Genomic DNA, 18,920 nt, shown 5'->3' on the forward strand with positions numbered 1-18,920 from the left:
AAGAGGTTTGAGTGAGATTCTCATAGGCAGGGATGTGACTCATCAGAGCCCTGAGAGGGGCTTACCATACATAGCCGAGTATGAGTGGGAATCAGCTTTCTGAGGTGAGAGCCGCACATTAGGAGTACGTGGCTCTGGAAGGGTAGCTGTCCTTTTTAGATCCCATCTTTGACAAATTCTCAGCATTGTCCGGAAGGACGAGGATGCACGGTATCTTTTTTTTTTTCCCCGGGAAAAAGATCCTTCAATTAGTTAAAGAGAAAACAACCACAAAGGGCTAAGTACAACCACAAAGGGATAAATACAAACTCGCCTCGTATAAGGGCGGAAAACAAGTAATCATAAGGGGGAGAGGTGCTTCTCCTCCAGCTGGCCGCTCTATGAGGAGAAGGAGGCTATCTCATATAGGGGGAGGGGGGGGAAACAACCACACAGGTGGTCTGTAGTGCCAAATGGGTCACCGCCTCTATCTGTGAGGAAAGGGCCAGGCCTCCAAAGTCTCAAGAAGGCTTCCCGCTGCTTCTGCATGCGGTCAGAACCTCCTTGCAGCTTCCCCCACTAACCACGGAGGGTTTGAATGATGTCGAGCCATATGCACTTGACGGTCTCAGTCGGCGGAGTGTGGGTACCCTCAATGGCCTCGCTACATCTAGCGCGCCAGATGTGCCAAGCTGCTATGCTACTGCAAATCTCCTAACGTTGGCATGAGCCTGGACTTCAAACACTTGCAGGTGGGGCTATGATTGGTACTATTGCAATACGATGGTGGGAGACTTGAAGGGCATGGCCTCCCCAGAGGATGCACGGTATCTTTGGGTGCTACAACTTAGCAGTGATAGAGTCATCCACATTGCTATGTGTTATTTTGCACCACACCACTCCCCTTATGCCGCATAGCATGGCGAGTCACCGTACTTACCATTATATGGGATATTATGGAGTTCTTACAACCGGAGGAATTTCTCCTCCTCAGGGAGTTCAACGCCAGGATGGGAAGTCAACAGGTCCCACTACTCAATTCGGACGACCCTATCAGATTACAGGAGCTAGACATCACTGACATGGGGCTGCAGCGATCATCACAGGATCGTGAGGAGGTCACGGTGGATGGGAGATATTTCTTAGAGCTGGGAGTACACATGGTCTCGTTATCTATAATAGGATGTCCCAATGGCCCTCCTCTGATGCCCTCACCTCCTTTCCGTACTTAGGAGAAACTAGCACTGTGGACTACCTTATGGGATCTCTGGCTTTGGCACACCTTCTCCTTGACTTCTCCATCCCGCCACCCCCCTTTGAAGCTGACCATGCCTACCTCTCTTTCACTCTTACCTGCACACCACTCGTCCCTCCGCCACCACCCCCCATCTCACATTACACCCAGGTCCCATTTTGATCACGAGCTTGATCTTGTTTACTCCAACCACATCTACCGCCAACTCTTGGATGTGGAACCTATTGTTCCCCTACCCACCTTCACATTAGAGCTCACCACCATACTCCACACATCCGACACCACTTCTTTCATCTGCACGTAGTGGTCTACCACCAAGCCACCTTGCCATTCCATGCCTCAGAACTGTTGGTATGATGCTGAATGCCGAGCCACACGCTCCCATCTTAAGCATGAGGTATGGATTGGGCAAATCACAAAGTGCTTAACACAACGGATTTCTCAATGGCTCACCCAATGCAAGAAACAAGAGTTCTACGCTGGGAAAGAGGATGAGTTTTACTGACTTTTCTTAGGGCCAAACTGCAAAGAGGCCTGGAGGAAACTCCAAGAAGATCGCCCCCCCACACCTATCACCTGCCCGGACACATGGCACTTCTATACACGCTCCCTCTATCATATCCCCCACTAGTCACCCCTACCCCCACCACCAGATCCTGGCCCCACCACCTCCACCTTTGTCACAAAGGGCATGGTCCTCAAGGCCATTCGTAGACTATGTAATAGGCAAGCCCAGGATCATGAGGGACTCACTGCCGAGTACATCTCGCATGCCGATGATACCTTGGCACCCCTACTAGCCTACATGTTCCATAGTGCCCTTTGTGAAGGATTTCCACCCTCTTGGTCCACCAACACCATCGCCCTCATCCTCAAAGCCGGAGATCCACTTGATCCTAATAAGTACAGGACGACCGTGATTGGCCACACATTGGCCAAATTCTATGGATTGGTGCTAGAGGCGAAGCTCAGTTCATTTTAGAAAGACAAGGATGTAGAGCCTCAGGACACGTAGGCTTTCGGAGGAGCTACTCTACCCTTGACTACATCTTCACCCTCCGTGCCATCATTGAGGAGGGTGGAGCATGACATTAGAGGATTTATTGCTGCTTTGTCGATTTCCGCAAAGTTTTGAAATTGTACCCCAAGCCCGCCTCCTACACTGTCTACAGGAGATAGGAGTCCCATCTGACATGGTTTGAAGCATCATTGCCCTCTATGAGTCCGTCACCAGACGAGTGAGAACCCTAGGAGGTACATCGCAGGAGATTTCCAGCACTATTGTGGTGAAACAAGGCTGCCCTCTATCACCCACTCTTTTTGGCCTCTACATTGATGAGATCTCGAACTTCATTGACGGGGTTGGTCCCACTCTGGCAGGCATATTGATCCCCATACTTCTTTATGCAGATGACATCGTCCTCCTCTCAGATTCAGCCGGGGGGCTTCAGAGACAGTTCGATGCCTTACAGGACTTCTGCACTCAGCGGGACCTCTTTGGTAACCTTGGTAAAACCAAGGTAATGGTCTTCGATACTTCTCGCCCCTTCACATCCAGATTGAGCTTCACATGTAAAGGGGATCGTGGAGATTGTCTCATCCTATGTCTACTTGGTGTCACTTTCAATGGCCCACGCTTCACCATGCTTCTTGCAGCACATGCCAGAGTGCACGGGGATATGCAGCCTTGAGCTTACTTGAGCGGCAGTGCTTCCAGTCACATTTCCAGGAGCCCAAGACAAAGGGTTGGCTTTTTGAGACTCTCGTCACACCAGTCTTGATGTATGAAGCAGCGTGCTAGGGGCCAGGTTTATCCGATGAGGATTGGAAGCGAGTTGAGAGGCCCCAGATCATGATGTTCTCTCGTATGATCCGCAGCAAACCATCAGTCTCACACCAGATTATCCAGGCAGAGTTTCTGCAATCCTGATGGTAGTGGATGCACTCTTCCAGACAGTCACCTACCTCCATTGCATCAGTCACATGGATCGCCACAGATACCCGAGGCTTGCCCTAGAGTCCTCATGACAGCTAGCACTTGAGGGCCACTTTGGAGTATGGTACGCATTAGTTTCTACTTGGTTCTCAGTGTATGGGCTCCGCATGGACCGCCTAACACTTCAGTACAGTTCGGACTCCCCTTTTCTTTGGCTCTCTCACGAGGATACTAACCGGGTTCTCCGGTTAGATCTTCTCAGCCTCTACACCCATTGCACATGGCTCACACCTCCGGAGCTCCCGCACTTCTATAGAGATCACTTCCTCATGCTCACTGAGGATGGATTCATCCAGCAGCAGCCGAGCTAGTTGAGTGTTCACATGTACCATGCCATGCAGATTGCGTTTGGCCAGATACGGGTCTCATCCCACCGCCTTAGAGTGGAGATGGGTAGAGCTGAGCGCGTCTTCAAAGCCAGGAAGCTCATACGGAGACCCAGAGAGGAGAGGATCCACTGATTATGCCACACAGAGGTTGAGATGGAGGAGCATTACATATGCTACTGCCTAGTATACTATGAGATCCGTGGGAGGTTTCACTGTCTATTTCGTGATGGATTTGGTCCACTGTCTAGGATCATTGACTTCTTGGACCAGCGTTGCCTAGGCCTCTTCCTATTTGAGCTCCGTAGACACAGGGACACTTTCTTGAGAGAGCTTCAGTCCCAGCCACCCTGCCCCCTCCCTCGCTAGCCAACTATCACCACTTTCTTCCTGACCGAGGAGGTGGAGGACACCGATACAGTGGATCTTTTGGAGCCACCTCGAGCTGCTCCGGACCCATCTTGCCCGAGAGGAGTTACCTCGGACCGGACCTCGGACCGGGCCTCAGCACTCTAGCATGCCCGACGCCCCTAGCCCCCCAGCCGTCGGCCACCATCACCTCATCAGCTCTAGATCCAAGACATGCTCCACCACGATTGAGCTACCTTTCCACGTGACATAGCTGAGGGAGACCTCGCGGCCATACTCATTAGCCCCATGCTTGATATTTTGGAGAGTGGTATACCATCTACTGGGGGCTGATGCTACTCTTATGTTTCTATGTTCCTAGTATTCCATGATAGGTTTCCATGGACAGCTTTGTACCACCCCAGTGAGATAGCTATGTTTATGTTTTGTTTTTGTTTTATTTTCCATTCCATGGTGAGATATGCCATGGACATTATTGTATCACTTTGGTCTCATAGGCCCATTGGGTCTTTAGTAGATGCTTAATATATCTTTTCTTTCTTTCTTTCTTTCTTTCACTCTGTGCACACACCCCATGGAGGTCTTCCATCCCCCTTAGCTAGGTCTGTGTAACTCTAACAACCCCTAAAACACCACAAATGGTATCAGAGCTGTGGTTTTAGGGTACTCACCACGCCTTAGCTTGCCATCTGCGGCTGCCTTCATGGGCGCCTCGTTCTTCACATCTTTGCTACATTAACACCGTGCCCCTATCTGCCTGTATGCACTGCCTGAGCCTCATGTCACCATCAGATGGGGCTCTTAGCTGGGAGAGGGTGGAGGTGCAATCGTGTGCGAGGAGGCACGTGAAGAAGGGGAGAGCGAAGGCAAGAGGCGTGCACAGGAGGGAGGGAGGTGGAGGGCAGTAAGGAGGGAGACAACGGGGAGGTGGTGTCCGATGGTGAGGAAGGGGGGATGCACGCAGGAAGAGGAAGGTGGAGGGTAGTGCGAAGGAGAATGGAGGCAGAGGGGAGGAGGGCGATGGTGAGAGAGGGCAGGTGCATAGACGACGGGGGGAGCTCCAGCTCGCTATTTTAACTCATTTTTCAAGGTTTTGTGGATGGAAAAGAACACCAAGGTTTTCGGATTTTGATTTGATGTCAGTATGAGGCAGATGATAAGCTATTTATACATTGGATAAAGAGCTTGCATTAGAGATTTCTCGCAAGATTTTACCCCTAGAAAATAAAGAATAAGTACAAACAGCTATTAAAAAAGGATAGCTAGTCAGTGGATCAGTTTTCCAATTGAGTTTAGCTGCCAGAAGCTGGTGCCTCATTTCTGGAGTCCGAACAAAGCAAGTAAAAGACTTACAATTTGTTTGCTTTGTTTGATTGTGAATTGTGCGTGTCTCTTTTGAGATAACTTGTTTTACAAAAACCTTTGCCGGATGCTTCTTCTCTCATCCTTTATTCCACAGAAGATGAGGATGAAACATAAGACTGATGAGCCATCATCGAGATAGATTGAAGAACACTGGTGCTACTTCAGACAAGAAGAGATGAGATAAAAAAAAAGAATGAGATGTGTGCAAACATCTACCAAATGACCTGAAGGGTTGTTGAGACTAAACGCTAGAAAGATGAAGATAACATCTCGCTGATTGGCATGAAATTGACAGAAAAACAAAACAAAGTGTGTGCTGACGCTGAGTGATCACCATAAAAGCATTTCGTTTAACCTTTTGTGACTTGGACCTAACATGGATTCCACTTCAAATAGAGGAGAGGTTGACGGCAGTATTAGATGACTACAGCATAGAAGCATGGTGATCTCCCAATGGGGTAATCTTTCTTATATGAACATTGCTATACAAGTTCTTTCTTTATTTAAGATGCTAGTGATAGTTGAATGCAATCTTTGTGACATACAGATTTGTCACCAAGCCTGAAATATTCATGGTAAAGTTTTTCTTTTTATGAGACGACTGGGAACATGCCACATTTCTGATCTCCAACCTTCTTTTGTAGGCTTAGTACCATTTGCCATTGGATCAGAAACAGCTGGTTCTATCACGTATCCAAGTGCACGATGTGGTGTAACAGCCCATCGGCCAACATTTGGAATGGTTGGTCGATCTTGGGTGATGAGCTTAGCAGAAAGCCTGGTATGTGACAGAATGTCAGGTGCAAGAAGCAAGAAAAAATGAAGGCTTTCTTCAACTAGATCTTTGATCGAGAAAGGAAATTTATGTTTTTTGATGCCTCTTGATCCTTTTTCTTGTGAATTTACTTAGTTTGGTCATGCTAGGCGGGACTATGTAGTCAGCATAATATTTGGTATAACTATGCCCCACTAGGTTAATGAATTTCGTACTATCTTCTTTGATTGCTTCATTTAAACTTTGAACTATCTAATTGAATTGCTTAATTTTTGTGTGATGCTTTAATCATCTAGGCTGTTTTTTAAAAGAAATGTCTATAAAACCTAGTGCTTAAATTAAGGAGAGCTATTACATTCAATATCTTTTATCATCTACCATTATATAGAAAGCTTACTAAACCTGGCTGCAGAGCACACATAGCATTGCTTATTACCAAACCTGGCTGCAAAGCACATATAGCATTGTTTTGCTATGCTTGGGCTTTTCTTCAAAGTTTGGTTAGTTAAACCTCTTTGAAGCACCGCTTTGGGGTGACATTGATACAGGAGACACATATGGTTCACCTTGCAACTTGTAAGGACCCGCCGTAAGTGAGACCCTTCCCCATGTAGCCTTGCCAGCCCCTTCTGTGCAGAGGGGAGGGAGAAGGGAATACCCATACCATACCTTTGAGTCAGAAGGAGAAGATGTTGGCTTTAGTTATGAGGCTAGGACAATGTTGAGTGCTGTCACTAATGTTGGGATTATAGCATGGTTGTCAAAACAACCCCTTTTTGGGAGTCCCAATACCGTTGTCATCATCATGTATACCAAGACGCCTGAATTTGGGCATGTTCCTGGATTCATCTAGGTATATAATCATTATGCACTAGATTTTGTATAGCTAGAAATAGAACTCCTCCGGTCCATCAGATGGGTAGGGAGTTGAGCATGCAATCTTGCATGTTCATACTTACAGGCGACCTCCACAAGAGAGTTGAAGTCTTTTGAAGACCCTCACCAGAGGGACTAGATAGATAATCGAGACATACTTCAAGAATTGTAGCAAGTTTAAGAATTGACTAGATAGATAATCTAGACATACTTCAAGAATTGTAGCAAGTTTAAGAGGTGCTCGAGTAGATAGGTAAGGGTCTTTTGAGCTCTTGTTAGGATGGATACTCCAACAATTTTGTACTAAATATTGCATGAAATAAGTGTGTCTGTGTGTGTGCGTGTGGTGTGTGTGTGCACGCGTTAATGTGTATGCACCCCCCCTGCATGCAAGTGCGAGATGGAATGACACCTGATCCCCATTTTGTTTTAAAATCACTTTCAGGCTTTTTGTGAAAAATAATTTTCAGCCGCCGTTTTGATTGCTAACTTGAAACTATTACAGGATAAACTTGGTCCGTTTTGCAGAAGTGCAAAAGATTGTGCCATAATCCTTGATTTGATACGGGGGAAGGACCCCAATGACATTTCTTCAAAGAACATCCATTTGAAGGATCCATTTTCTATCGACATTACAAAGCTGACAGTAGGATACCTTGAAGATGGAGATAAGGAGGTACACAACTAATCACTTGCGAATTACTTCCAGTTATTTTAAACTTAATCTTTGCATGAACCGTCATCAACATAACATCAATCACAAACGTGTGCATATGCTCGTAACACACACATGCAGTTTTTCAAGGTCAGAACTACTGTGGTCTCTGCACTTGCTGCTTTCTGCTGCAACTTAATTCTGAAGTTTTTTTTAATCACCATTAATGACCTTCATGTTGACCCACCCATGGTCTCTTCATTCTAATACTGATGCGACTCAAGGCTAAGTGTTTCTCAACAACTAAAACTAACCACCCACGCTTTGGTCAATGTGAGAGTGGGTCTAAAGGTAAGTAGGTTGGTAGACACCCACATGCTCTGTTGCTGAGCTCTCTTGCATATCTGGTGTTAGACGATAGCAGTGGTGGACGACTCTATTACTTGGCTTACGTTCTCTCACATTTCCTCCCCCCCCCCCCCCCCCCCAAAAAAAAAAAAAAAATAAAAAATAAAAAAATAAAATCCACCCAATACGCACGCACACACACAACCACCCCAAGAGAACTTTCTGTAGTCACAATTGGTGCCCGGAGGTGGCTCAGTCTTCCCGCCCAAAGGCATTATATCTTGTGGGCCGCAACACAGCCAGGATGCCAACGGGGATTTGAAGTAAGGATTTCCCACCAAAACTGAGAGTAACATCTGAAGTTGGTGTCTCATCAAAGAGAACAACCAAATGAAACTGAAAAGTACAATAAACTGACTATCTTAAAGTTATAAGAAGTGTAAGTAAGACTCCTAGATGATATTGGGTAGAAAATACTAGAAAATGTATATCAAGTAGATCCATGTATGCTGATCAGTTGAAGTGCTGCCCTCTCCTCAGATCAAATATCTCTGCCATGGGGTTGTCTAGAATGGAGAGGTCGTAGAAGCGAGGTAGGTGCCTCCGATGCCGAGCAATAATGGCTCTGATCTGGCAATGGTGAGGATGCCGTGGTCGGGATCCTAGTGGGTGTGGCCGATGAGCACAACATAAGACAACTACTCATTCAATGGTGAAGCTTCGTGCTACTCCAATGTTGAAGTTTGCTTTCAATGCTCATGAGCACAGGAGCGAACTGTTGTGCAGGTGAGATGTCAATGCCAACCTGACACCTAAGGTATCTAGGAGTGCATCCTCTCTCAATCTAAGTAAACCCCACATCCAAAACCCAATCTGTCTCTAACGAGTCACTAATCCATAATCCCACTAATTTGTGCCGATTGATGGTGGTTTTGCTGCCAAACGAAACATCTCCAAGGTAGTGTGGAAAGCACTGAGGCATGCTTATGAGGCCTCCTAACACATAGTTGTATCATTTGTTAACTCTGAGTCTAGTAACTCCTGCTGTGTGCGAAGAGGTAACATGAGGCCCGAAATCCCTAGGGTAATCCTAAGAAACCTACTCATAGCCTCCGCTACTATAAGGTAAAGTAGTGGAGCTAAGGGGCATTCTTGTGCATCCTCACAGAATGAGAGATCTGAAAGCGCTCACCATGTCCTCCCCTAGGCCAAAATTGTGCTATGGGTCTCCCTGTACATGCAAGAGACCCCTCTGATCCACTCCTTGGAGAAATCCATTCGTGCCATCATGCCTTCCAAGAAGTCCCAATCCACTCTGTCTAAGCTTTTTCAAAGTCTAGCAAGAGAATGGCAAGGGATTGTTGGCTAGATTTAGCCCACTCCACACAGCTTCCCAGAATGAAAAGATATTATCAGACGTACTCCTTCCTTGGAGGAAACCATGAAACCATTCTGTGTATCATGAATAACTCTCTAAAGAATAGGCTGAAGGCTCATACTCACTACCTTCGTTAAGATTTTGAAAACAGATCCAAGCAGAGTTATGGGCGTCCAGTGTCTAATATTGGTCTTGTCCCCACCTTTCGGGACGAGGTGGATAAGATCCTACGTGAGAAAAGGGGGCATCATACCAAATACACCACATCTCTTGCACAACAGTAGTAACATCATCATGATTGTAATCCCAAGACTGCGAAAAGAAGGATGAAGAGATAGCATCATCCCCTCAGCATTTGCCTTTCAGGGCGTGCAAAGCATGTCTCAGCTCATCCTTCCAAAAGGGGGCATCCAAAGGGGCACACGTATCATCTGTAATAAGCTTGGGCAAGCGCTCCCAAACTTCCTGTTGTGCAACATGTCTACCCAAAGAGCGGGCCATTGCAGAGAGCAAGGTTTGATAAAAATATGAGGCAATGCTCCTCGCTTTATTTGGATGAGTGTGAAATTCTCCTTGAGAATCCTGCATGCATTTTAAATTGTCCCTATTATGCATAGGTCCATGTGCTGAGAAAAATGGTTTGTTGCATCTGCCACCCATCAATGTCCAAAATGCCTAATTAGCATGAAATGCAAACTCAGCTTGCCTGTCCATGGCCACCGGTAACTCAGCTCTAAGAACGGACAAGAGACCTGCAATCCAAGGGGACTCATGATGCTTCTCGTGCTCCCTTTGAAGCGCAACCAACCTACGTCTAATAGCTTCTCCTTGTCTAGAGCCTCTTCTTTCTTGGCCAAGGTAACAAAGTGATAGTGCTGGCTAGTCCTCTTCAGGGCCAAGGCAAGTCTCTCCTGGGGGTTCAGGATCATCACAAAGCCTCTAAACCTCTCTAACCTCCAGGGAGGTCTGTGCATCCTGATAGAGAGAGTGTAGGATGTGGACACGGGGTACACCCTTTTGCCTCCGAAGCTCCTTGATGCACAAGACAACCGGGTAGTGATCTAATTTGGTAGTACCAGGCAAGATGGAAATAGGGCCTCCTTTGCCTAGGCCCCAATCATCCACATAAAATCTATCCTACCGTGACAAGATGCATCCATCCCCGCTTCTATGGTTATGTCATGAGTAAGGTAAAGAATTAGGCCTCCTCTGGAAATCATCCTCTATCCAACAATCCTTGCCATAGAAGGAGAGTATGAATCTCTCCTAGGAGGCTCTGTCCAAGGGGTGTGTTCTACCCTCATGGCCACCCTTTTTGTCCGAGGGCTTATCAACCATATTGAAGTCTCCTCCAACAATCCAATGATCAACCATGTTGAAATTCTATGATGGTGCCCGAGAGGGCCACCCTCTCTCCACCTACATTAGGCGCCTAGCGATTCAAGATACCCAACTTTTGTCCCTCTCGGATAACCATAATCCATTGTTCTCTAGTAGGTACAATAAAACCATGTCCAATAACATGAGACAAAAGTGATGCTTGACACTGAGATGCATACCCCACCTTTGGTCCCCTATGCACATGACCAAAAAGTGTCCAGTAGAAGAAACACATCCATAGGTCCACCTGTAATGGTAGGGTGGAGCTGATCCTTAACAAGGTGCTTCCTACTGTGCGTCGGAGGCCTCCCTAGACCCTATAGATTCCATGAGATAATCCATGTGGTAAAGAGGTGGTTTTGATTCCGGACCGAAGGAACCACTTGGCCGGAGTCTGGACCCCCCTCCCATAATGATGTAGGAGGGGGTTATCCTTGGAGCAAAGTCCAATGCCAGCATGTTTACTTTGTCTTAGACTTTGCACAATCTCTGCATACATGCACAATGCATGGGTCCTGCAAGACATTATGGTAGATATCCTACTATACATCTTGCAAGGCCTCATAAGATGGCAACATGTCTTGTGCATCCATACCAAGTGCATCCTGCATATTGTCCATTCCAAGCAAGGAGGACTCATCACAGTCATTCTTCCCTTATGCAACATCCTACTGCAAGGATGACTTTGCAAACTCATTGCTCTTCCCCAGCATTCCCACCTGGAGGGCGGCCATTTGAGATGACCCGCCAATCTTGGCGAAAGGTTGGCCGAGGCTGAGCATTAGGCTGTGTCGCTTGGGGAGCGTGTTTGTACCGCCTCCTATGACCCCTATCCCTAGGGTAATCCCGTGCAAAGTAGCCCATCTGATGACAGACCTAGCATGGTCAAGTCTGGCAGATGTCTCTATACGTTGCTTCAAGGGACCATTAGGTCCTGGAAGTAGCACAAAATCCTCAAAGGACTCACTCTCACAAGCCAACACCATAACCCTGGGAACAACATCAGCTGAGGCAGTGACTACCTGGGCAGCAGAAACGGGAAAAGTTGGGTAGGACTAGCCCAGAGGCTGCCCCAATGGCCTTCAACAATGGCCAATAAGCACAAGGGAGACTTGGGAATCTGAGAGGAATAGGTTATAGGTTTTGGGCTTCTTCGATAGGGTTGAAGTAGCTGGTTTAGGGTAGGAAGAAAATCTTCCTTGGGCCCAAAGGGAAAAGACTGCCCTTGAGCACTCTTGAGGTTGCCTCCTGTGTGTCAGTCTACTTGGAAGAATCTTCTCCCAAGTAGCCTTACATCTTTAAAATGGAGCATGAAGATGGAAGGCAATGCGGCCAGCACCCAGTCATCACAGGCCTACATACGTGAGGGGTGAGACGATTATTTTCCAACGAGTGTCCTGTTGGAGTCTTTCTCAATTTCGGTGAAGAGGATCGTAAGCTTGTCTTAAGAGAACTCGATGGTTCGGCGGGCCGGAGGGGAATTATTAGCCATGATGCTAACCATGATAACACCGTGCCCAATAACATGAGGTATAATAGATGCTGCCACTGAAATACAAACACCCCCTCTAGTCCCAATTGCCGAGGACCAGAAGGTGTGACTAGAAAGCATCTTACCAGTTTTGCCACACTGAGATCTATCCAATTTGTGTTCGTGCAACAAAAGCACATCCATAGACCCTCCTGTAACAGCAGGGTGAAGCTGGTCCTTCAAAAGGCGCTTCCTACCACGGTTGGGAAGCCCTCCATCGCCCTGAACATTCCATGAGACAGTTCTCATGGAAGAGAAGAGGGTTTGACCCCCGATCTAAGAAGACGATGGGCAGCCCGAGGACGCCTCTCATAATGCTGGAGGACGGGAAAATCCACAGGGCAAAGTCCACTGACATGCCCTTGTCCGAGGCCCTGCACCGTGCCTGCATATGTACGAGAAACCTGTTCGCCCTGCGGGGCATCAAGGACAATGGCATAATGCTGAAAATCCCGCAATACATGATCCCCACTGTGCTAAACATCCTGCATATCATCCCCTCAAAGTAGAGAGGACTCCACAAGATCATCCTGATTTGAAATATCATCTCTCTGCAAAGATGCATCAGCTGACACATCCCTCTGACCAGAAACATCATCTATCTGTACGTGATCCGAGGAAGCCTTCCCATCAATCGCACCAGGAGGGCGGGCGTGAGAGACAACACGCCACACCTGGCGGATTGAAGGACGGGAAGGAACCAAGGGAGGTGGCGCCTGAGAGGCACGCTTACGAGGCCTCCTGCGACCTCGAGCCTTGAACAATCTCGAGCAAAGTGACCCTGTTGGTGACAAACCCGGCACTGATCGGGTTTACCTGCAATCTCCATACGTTGCTTCAAAGGGCCACAAGGGCCCGGAAGCAAAACATAGTCCTCAAAGAGCTCAATGTCACGGGCAAGAACCATGACCCTGGGGGGCAAGAACCATGACCCTGGGGACAGCATCCGCCGAGGCAGTGACCACCTGGGCAGAGGATGTCGGCAAGGCGTGAAGGGGGGGCACTTGAAGAATAAGCCCAAAGGCAGACCCGATGGCCTCTAACATAGGCCTATATGCGCGCGGAAGACCTGGAAATCTGAGAGTAATCGAGAAACGGTTCCGGTCTTCCTCAATAGAGTCAAAATAGCTGGAGTAGGGAAGAAAGAATATCTTCCTCGGGCCCAATGGCAAAGGGCTGCCCTTCAAAACCTCTGAGGCGGCGTCCTCAGAGTCAAAATCCACTTGGAAGAAACCTCTTCCAAGCAACGTGATATCTCGAAAGTGTAGAGCGAGGTCGGAGGGCAGAGCCGCCAGGACCCAATCCCGAGCCTGGAGATGGGACGGGTGAGATCCAAGATTCTGGCAATGAGGGTTGTTTTGGAGTCTTTTTCTATTTCGACGTAGAGGACCGCGAGCTCGGCTTTGGAGAAAACAATGGTTTGCCCGGCCGAGGGAGAATGATTAGCCATGATGCTAATCGAAGAAAAAGGCCGACTTGAACCCGGATGATGAGCAATCCGAACCAAGGGGAAGAGGAAGGCCACGAGGCGGAGGAAAGGAAAGGAGGGAGGAAAAATGAACAGCAAAAAAGGGAAGAAAGGGGGAGAGGCTGGACACAAAGGCGAAGAAGGGCGGGGGAGGGGTAGCACAGCAGCGCTGCACTGAGGGAAGAGGCGGAGGAAGGAGGGGAGGCGATTACAGGCGAAATGGGCGGGCAAAGGCAAGGAGGGGAGGCGGAGGAGGAAGGGGGGCGAAGCAGCAGGCAGCGATGGAGGAAGCGGGGCGCAGCGATGGAGGAGAGAGGGGCGCAGCGATGGAGGAAGGAAGCGATAGGAAGGAAATGAGGAAGGAGGGGGAAGCGATGAGGGAAGGAAGCGAAGGCAGAGAGGAAGGGAACGAGCGATAGGAAGGGAACGAGTCAGGTAGCGATGGAGGAAGAGGGGCGCAGCGAAGGAGGGGGAAGCGATGAGGGAAGGAAGCGAAGGCAGAGAGGAAGGGAACGAGCGATAGGAAGGGAACGAGTCAGGTAGCGATGGAGGAAGAGGGGCGCAGCGAAGGAGGAAGGAAGCAATTTAGGTTCGGGGAGCTCACCGGCTGTGCGCAGTTGAATTTTATCGGTCTTTGTTGACTGCAGAGGTGCCCTCCCCTCAGAGAGATGTGGCACGGCAGAAAGTTTGGGAGTGCATGCCCAGGCTCATTACAGATGCTGTGTTCTTCCCTGGATGCCCCTTTCTCGAAGGATGAATTCCTTCACGCTCTGCATGCTCTTTCCAGTGGTTCATGCCCTAGGGATGATGGTCTTTCTCCCGCCTTCTTTATTCTTTTTTGGGATCATATTGGAGATGCTATCACTGTTGCCCTTCAGGAAATGTGGGTGTCGGGTATGATGCCTCCATACCTCACGGAGGGATTGATTCACCTTATCCAAAAGAGTGGGGACAAGACTGACATCAAGCAATGGAGGCCCATCACCCTCCTTGGTTCTGCATATAAAATCTTAGCTAAAGCCTTGAGTATAAGGTTGCAGCCGATTCTCCAAAGGACTATCCACGATACCCAGAATGGGTTCCTCCAAGGAAGGAGTATATTTGATAACATCTTTTCTTTCTGGGAAGCTGTCGAGTGGGCAAAGGCTAGTTAGCAGCCTCTTGCCATTCTTTTGCTTGATTTTGAAAAAGCTTATGACAAAGTGGATTGGGGTTTTTTGGAGGGCACTATGGCACACATGGGGTTTTCCCAAAACTGGATCAGAGGTGTGTCTTGCCTATACAGGGAGGCTCATAGCACTCTTTTAGCCTGTGGGGGGCGTGGTGAGCGTTTTCAGATTTCCTGTTCAGTGAGGTAGGGCTGTCCCCTCGCCCCTTTACAGTACCTCATTGTAGCTGAGGCTATGAGCAGGTTTCTTGGGGCTGCCCCTGGTGTTGTGGGTCTCAGGCCTCCTTTATGTACGGAGGAAGAGTTATTGGACTCTGAGTTAGCAGATGACACGGCGTTGTTCCTTGAGGCTTCACATGCTTGTTTATGTGCTTTCCGGACAGCCTTGGAAGCCTTTTGTTTGGCAGCAGGAGCTACTATCAATTGGCATAAGTCAGTTGGTTTTTGGATCAGTGACTCTCCTCTTGTAGATTGGGGTATAGATGTTGGTTTTACTTGGATTGAGAGAGGATGCTTTGCTAGATACCTTGCTTCGTGCTGGATTTTTCATAAGTGCTGCATTGGACAGCTTCGTCGCCTTATTCCGAACTTTCTTTGGTCAGGGCTTGATGGAAATGCACACACCAGGGCTAGAGTTGCTTGGGAAACCATTATCAGGCCTAAGCAGGAAGGGGGATTGAATATCATTGACCATCAGGTGCAATGTAAGGATTTGCTGTGTAAGCTCGTTGTTAGGGGCTTTCTTCCAGGCTCTGAGCGGTGGAAGGACTTTCTCATGCAGCAGATCATGAAGTGTGTCCCTGTTCGCGGAGGTGACCTGGACTCTCAGCTCACGCTTTATTTTCTCGGATGCAGTTCACCGCTCCCCTTCATCCCCCCTGGTTAGGTCCCTCCTACGGGCCTAGGACTGCCTAAGGAGTTTTTTGGTACACATCCCCCTGCGTTCAGCGGAGGAAGTTAACCAGCAGCCCATTCTGTGGAATTATTTGATCTTAGATGTGCATGGTAGGCCTCTTGGGGCAGCTATGCATATTCTTTGGGCTGGCTGGGAGACGCTTTGCCCCACAGTGTTGGCTTGGAAGAGGTTTCAGAGCCTCACCGAGGTACAGAGATTAGATCTCACGCAGCATTTGAGAGGCTCTAGTCGGAGGATTGCACAGATTGACGTAGCCATTCCCAACCACTGGATTACTGGATCTTTCTTGGAAGACCGTCATCATTCTTGGTTTGGGTTTTTTCTGGGACAGGTGTTCCTCTTCAGGTTATGGGTCTCCCCTTGCCTAGGGAGGATGATGTACCGGTCTTTTTTTCTGTACAGGATGGATGGTAGTTGGAGAGATGTGACGTGCAGGACCTTATTGAGGGCCCCCAGATTTGTCCTGTCAGAGTTGTCCTGGTAGGTTAGGGAAACACGTCTTTGTTGACCCCCCCCCCCCCCCCCCCCCCCCCCAGGGATGATCACAGAGAGTGTTAGCCTTTGGTTGTATGGTGGCTGTCCTATCACACATTTGCATTGGGACCCCGGTGAGTGGGTGTGGAAGGATGCTTGTAACCCCTTGAAAAGCATGCCTTTTTTCAGTTATACGGTACGGAATGCCAGACATCTTCTCTTGGGACACATTCAGAGTGTCCCTACTCTTAGACCCCATTGGGAATCTTACGGCATTTCGACTGACATTCAGAGGGTTTTTTGGCGGAGATTGTGGAATTCTTATAGGAAGCCACAGATTTCCTCCTTTATCTGGGTTTCTCTTCATGGTGGTCTGGCCACCAATCAATGGAGGTCAGTTACTGGTGCTTGCCCAGCATGCCCTAGACGTGCAGGAGTTTCGGAGTCAATTTACCATTGTTTATGAGAATGCAGGGAAGCACAGAGGGTTTGGTCTGCGATTGCACCCCTCTTTGGTAGGATTAAGAGGGATGCTATCATTTCTTTTGGTTCTATTATTTGGTTGACACAGTTTGGGCCATAGCTGAGATTCGAGGGGACTGACAGGAGCTTGGCCATTATGGTTAGGCAGGGAGTTGCTCGGTAGTGTTGTCTTCAGGATTTGCCACTTTCACACTTTGTCCCTCCGGCACAGAGGTTAGACAGTTCTTGGGAGATTATTGCTAGCATCTCAGCCTGGAATATCTGGAAGGCTAGATGCACCGAGGCTATTGAGGGTACTCCCGTTCTTGTTTCTCAGTGTCTTTGCAGGATTTGGAGTGATATTATTCACACCATCATGGCTTCCTGGGCCAGAATCCAGGATCTTCGAGGGCTACGGAGAGGAAGTGCAGCCAGTTTATGAGAGATTGGGACATTGGTATCTTTTTTAGGTCCTCTCATTCGGGACCCTATTGGCAGCACCTGGGGGAAAAAAAAAAGGCCGACTTGAACCTTGATTATGTGTTATCCGTACTTCTGCAAGGCGGAGGAAATGGCTGCAAAGAGGAGGGAAGCGGAGGGGAAAGCAGGAAGGGGAGGAGAGGGCAGTGAAGAGGACAGGTGGCTAAAGAGGGCAACAGGACAGGCAGGAGAGAGAAAGAAAGCAGGCAAAGGAGCAAGGGTGGAGCTGGAATGCAGGGCAGCAGATGGCTGGGTGGAGGCAAAAGGGCACACAAGGGGAGGAGGGGGGCAGGCGCGGATGGCGCAAAAAGATGGTAGGAGGGAAACAAGCGGGAGGGATCACGAAATGAGACGGGCTAGCGGGCAGGAAGAAGAAGAAGAAGAAGATATATTACTGGCAGAGGTGGAAAGGGGGTTAGGGGGGCCGGCTCGGATGGCGCAACACGATGGTAGGAGGGAAACGAGCGGGAGGGATGGCGAAACGAGAGGGGGCTAGCGGGCAGGAAGAAGAAGATATATTACTCGCTTGCAAAAGACCCAATGGGTCTATGAGACAAAACATGTTCAGTGTGTCCATCGAATCTCGTCGTGGAAAAAAATGACCATAACAAAAAGAATTAACACTAATCCCTCTAGCCCATCTCATGCCACAATGTTCCAAGTACTAAAACTTTGAGAAGGTTGGAATAAGAGGCCCCATTTGACCCTAATAAAGAGAAGCATGGGATTGGTGATGTCCTTCAGGGAATGTCCTCTCTGGTTCAAGATGAAGGCATGGATTGCATTTGGTGTGAAGTGGAATCCACAATTTAATCTAGATCTGGTCCTCATGTATCAATTTTCTCTTTCTTAATGCATTATGATAGTCCTATGAACAAGTGGCCATCAACTTTTCCAATACCTGAACATCATGATGACGTACCATTCCTATGCAAACTCTCCATGCTTTTCAAAGAGAAACTTCTTAAGACTTTCTTGATGATCTTAAATTTTAAGGAGTTTCTTTTGTGAAATCTTTTTAAAGTGACGCGTCATGACAGTCTTCATAACAGTCCCTTGATCATGTCAAATTTTCTTAGGACTGTAAACAATTGATTGCAGGGTATCTGTCTGTGTTGAACTATTTCGATGACCTTTTCTGGTCAATATCTCATTGTTGAATTGCAGAAAAAGGTTTTCCAATGTCTCATCTTTTACAACTCTTTCACAGGTGGTGCAAGTGCTGGCATCCAAGGGTGTAAAAATGGTCCCATTCAACCTCAGCTATACTGTACTCTCAGCACAATCTATTATAAATTACACCATGGACCTTGGGATGCTGTCTCATTTTGATCATTGGCAAAGAGCAGGATTAGATGATCTTTATGAAGCACAAGATCAATGGCCTGTGGAGGTTCGCCGTGCTCGACTTATACCTGCAGTGGATTACATCCAGGTTATAACCAGACGACTTTTAACAAAATGACGGCACCTTTTTAATGTTTAGAAAATAGGATGTGTTGTTTGTAACACCTTAGGTTTCTTTTCAAACTTGTGAATTTAATTTCCTATACTAGTCTTTAGGTGTTGCACCTTCTTAGGAACATGCTGTATTCAAATGCACGTGTTTTGAGGCAATTTAAGCTCACCCTCATGATTGATATGTTTTTGTTCAAAGAAAGGTAAACCAAGCTATTTATGGTGTCACATTGAGCATATCTTATCAAAATAAAAGAACTA

The 18,920-nt window shown here is 47.8% G+C and overlaps 1 protein-coding gene across 3 annotated transcripts in view; it reads left to right on the top strand.

Annotated features, from left to right (window-relative positions):
* The window catches only part of LOC147615354 (Amidase family protein), a 181,639-nt gene that overhangs the window by 112,230 nt on the left and 50,489 nt on the right, over positions 1 to 18,920 (top strand). For all 3 annotated transcript variants that reach the window (XM_086779443.1, XM_086779441.1, XM_086779442.1), the window contains 3 exons: positions 5,935 to 6,071; positions 7,447 to 7,617; positions 18,412 to 18,636. In XM_086779443.1, the coding sequence (XP_086635569.1) occupies positions 5,935 to 6,071; positions 7,447 to 7,617; positions 18,412 to 18,636 (533 nt within the window). The remainder of the gene's footprint in view (positions 1 to 5,934; positions 6,072 to 7,446; positions 7,618 to 18,411; positions 18,637 to 18,920) is intronic.

This window comes from Cibotium barometz, chromosome 40 (genome assembly GCF_041138505.1).
Source record: "Cibotium barometz isolate CiBa-2024 chromosome 40, ASM4113850v1, whole genome shotgun sequence".
In the NCBI taxonomy this organism is placed as follows: Eukaryota; Viridiplantae; Streptophyta; class Polypodiopsida; order Cyatheales; family Cibotiaceae; genus Cibotium; species Cibotium barometz.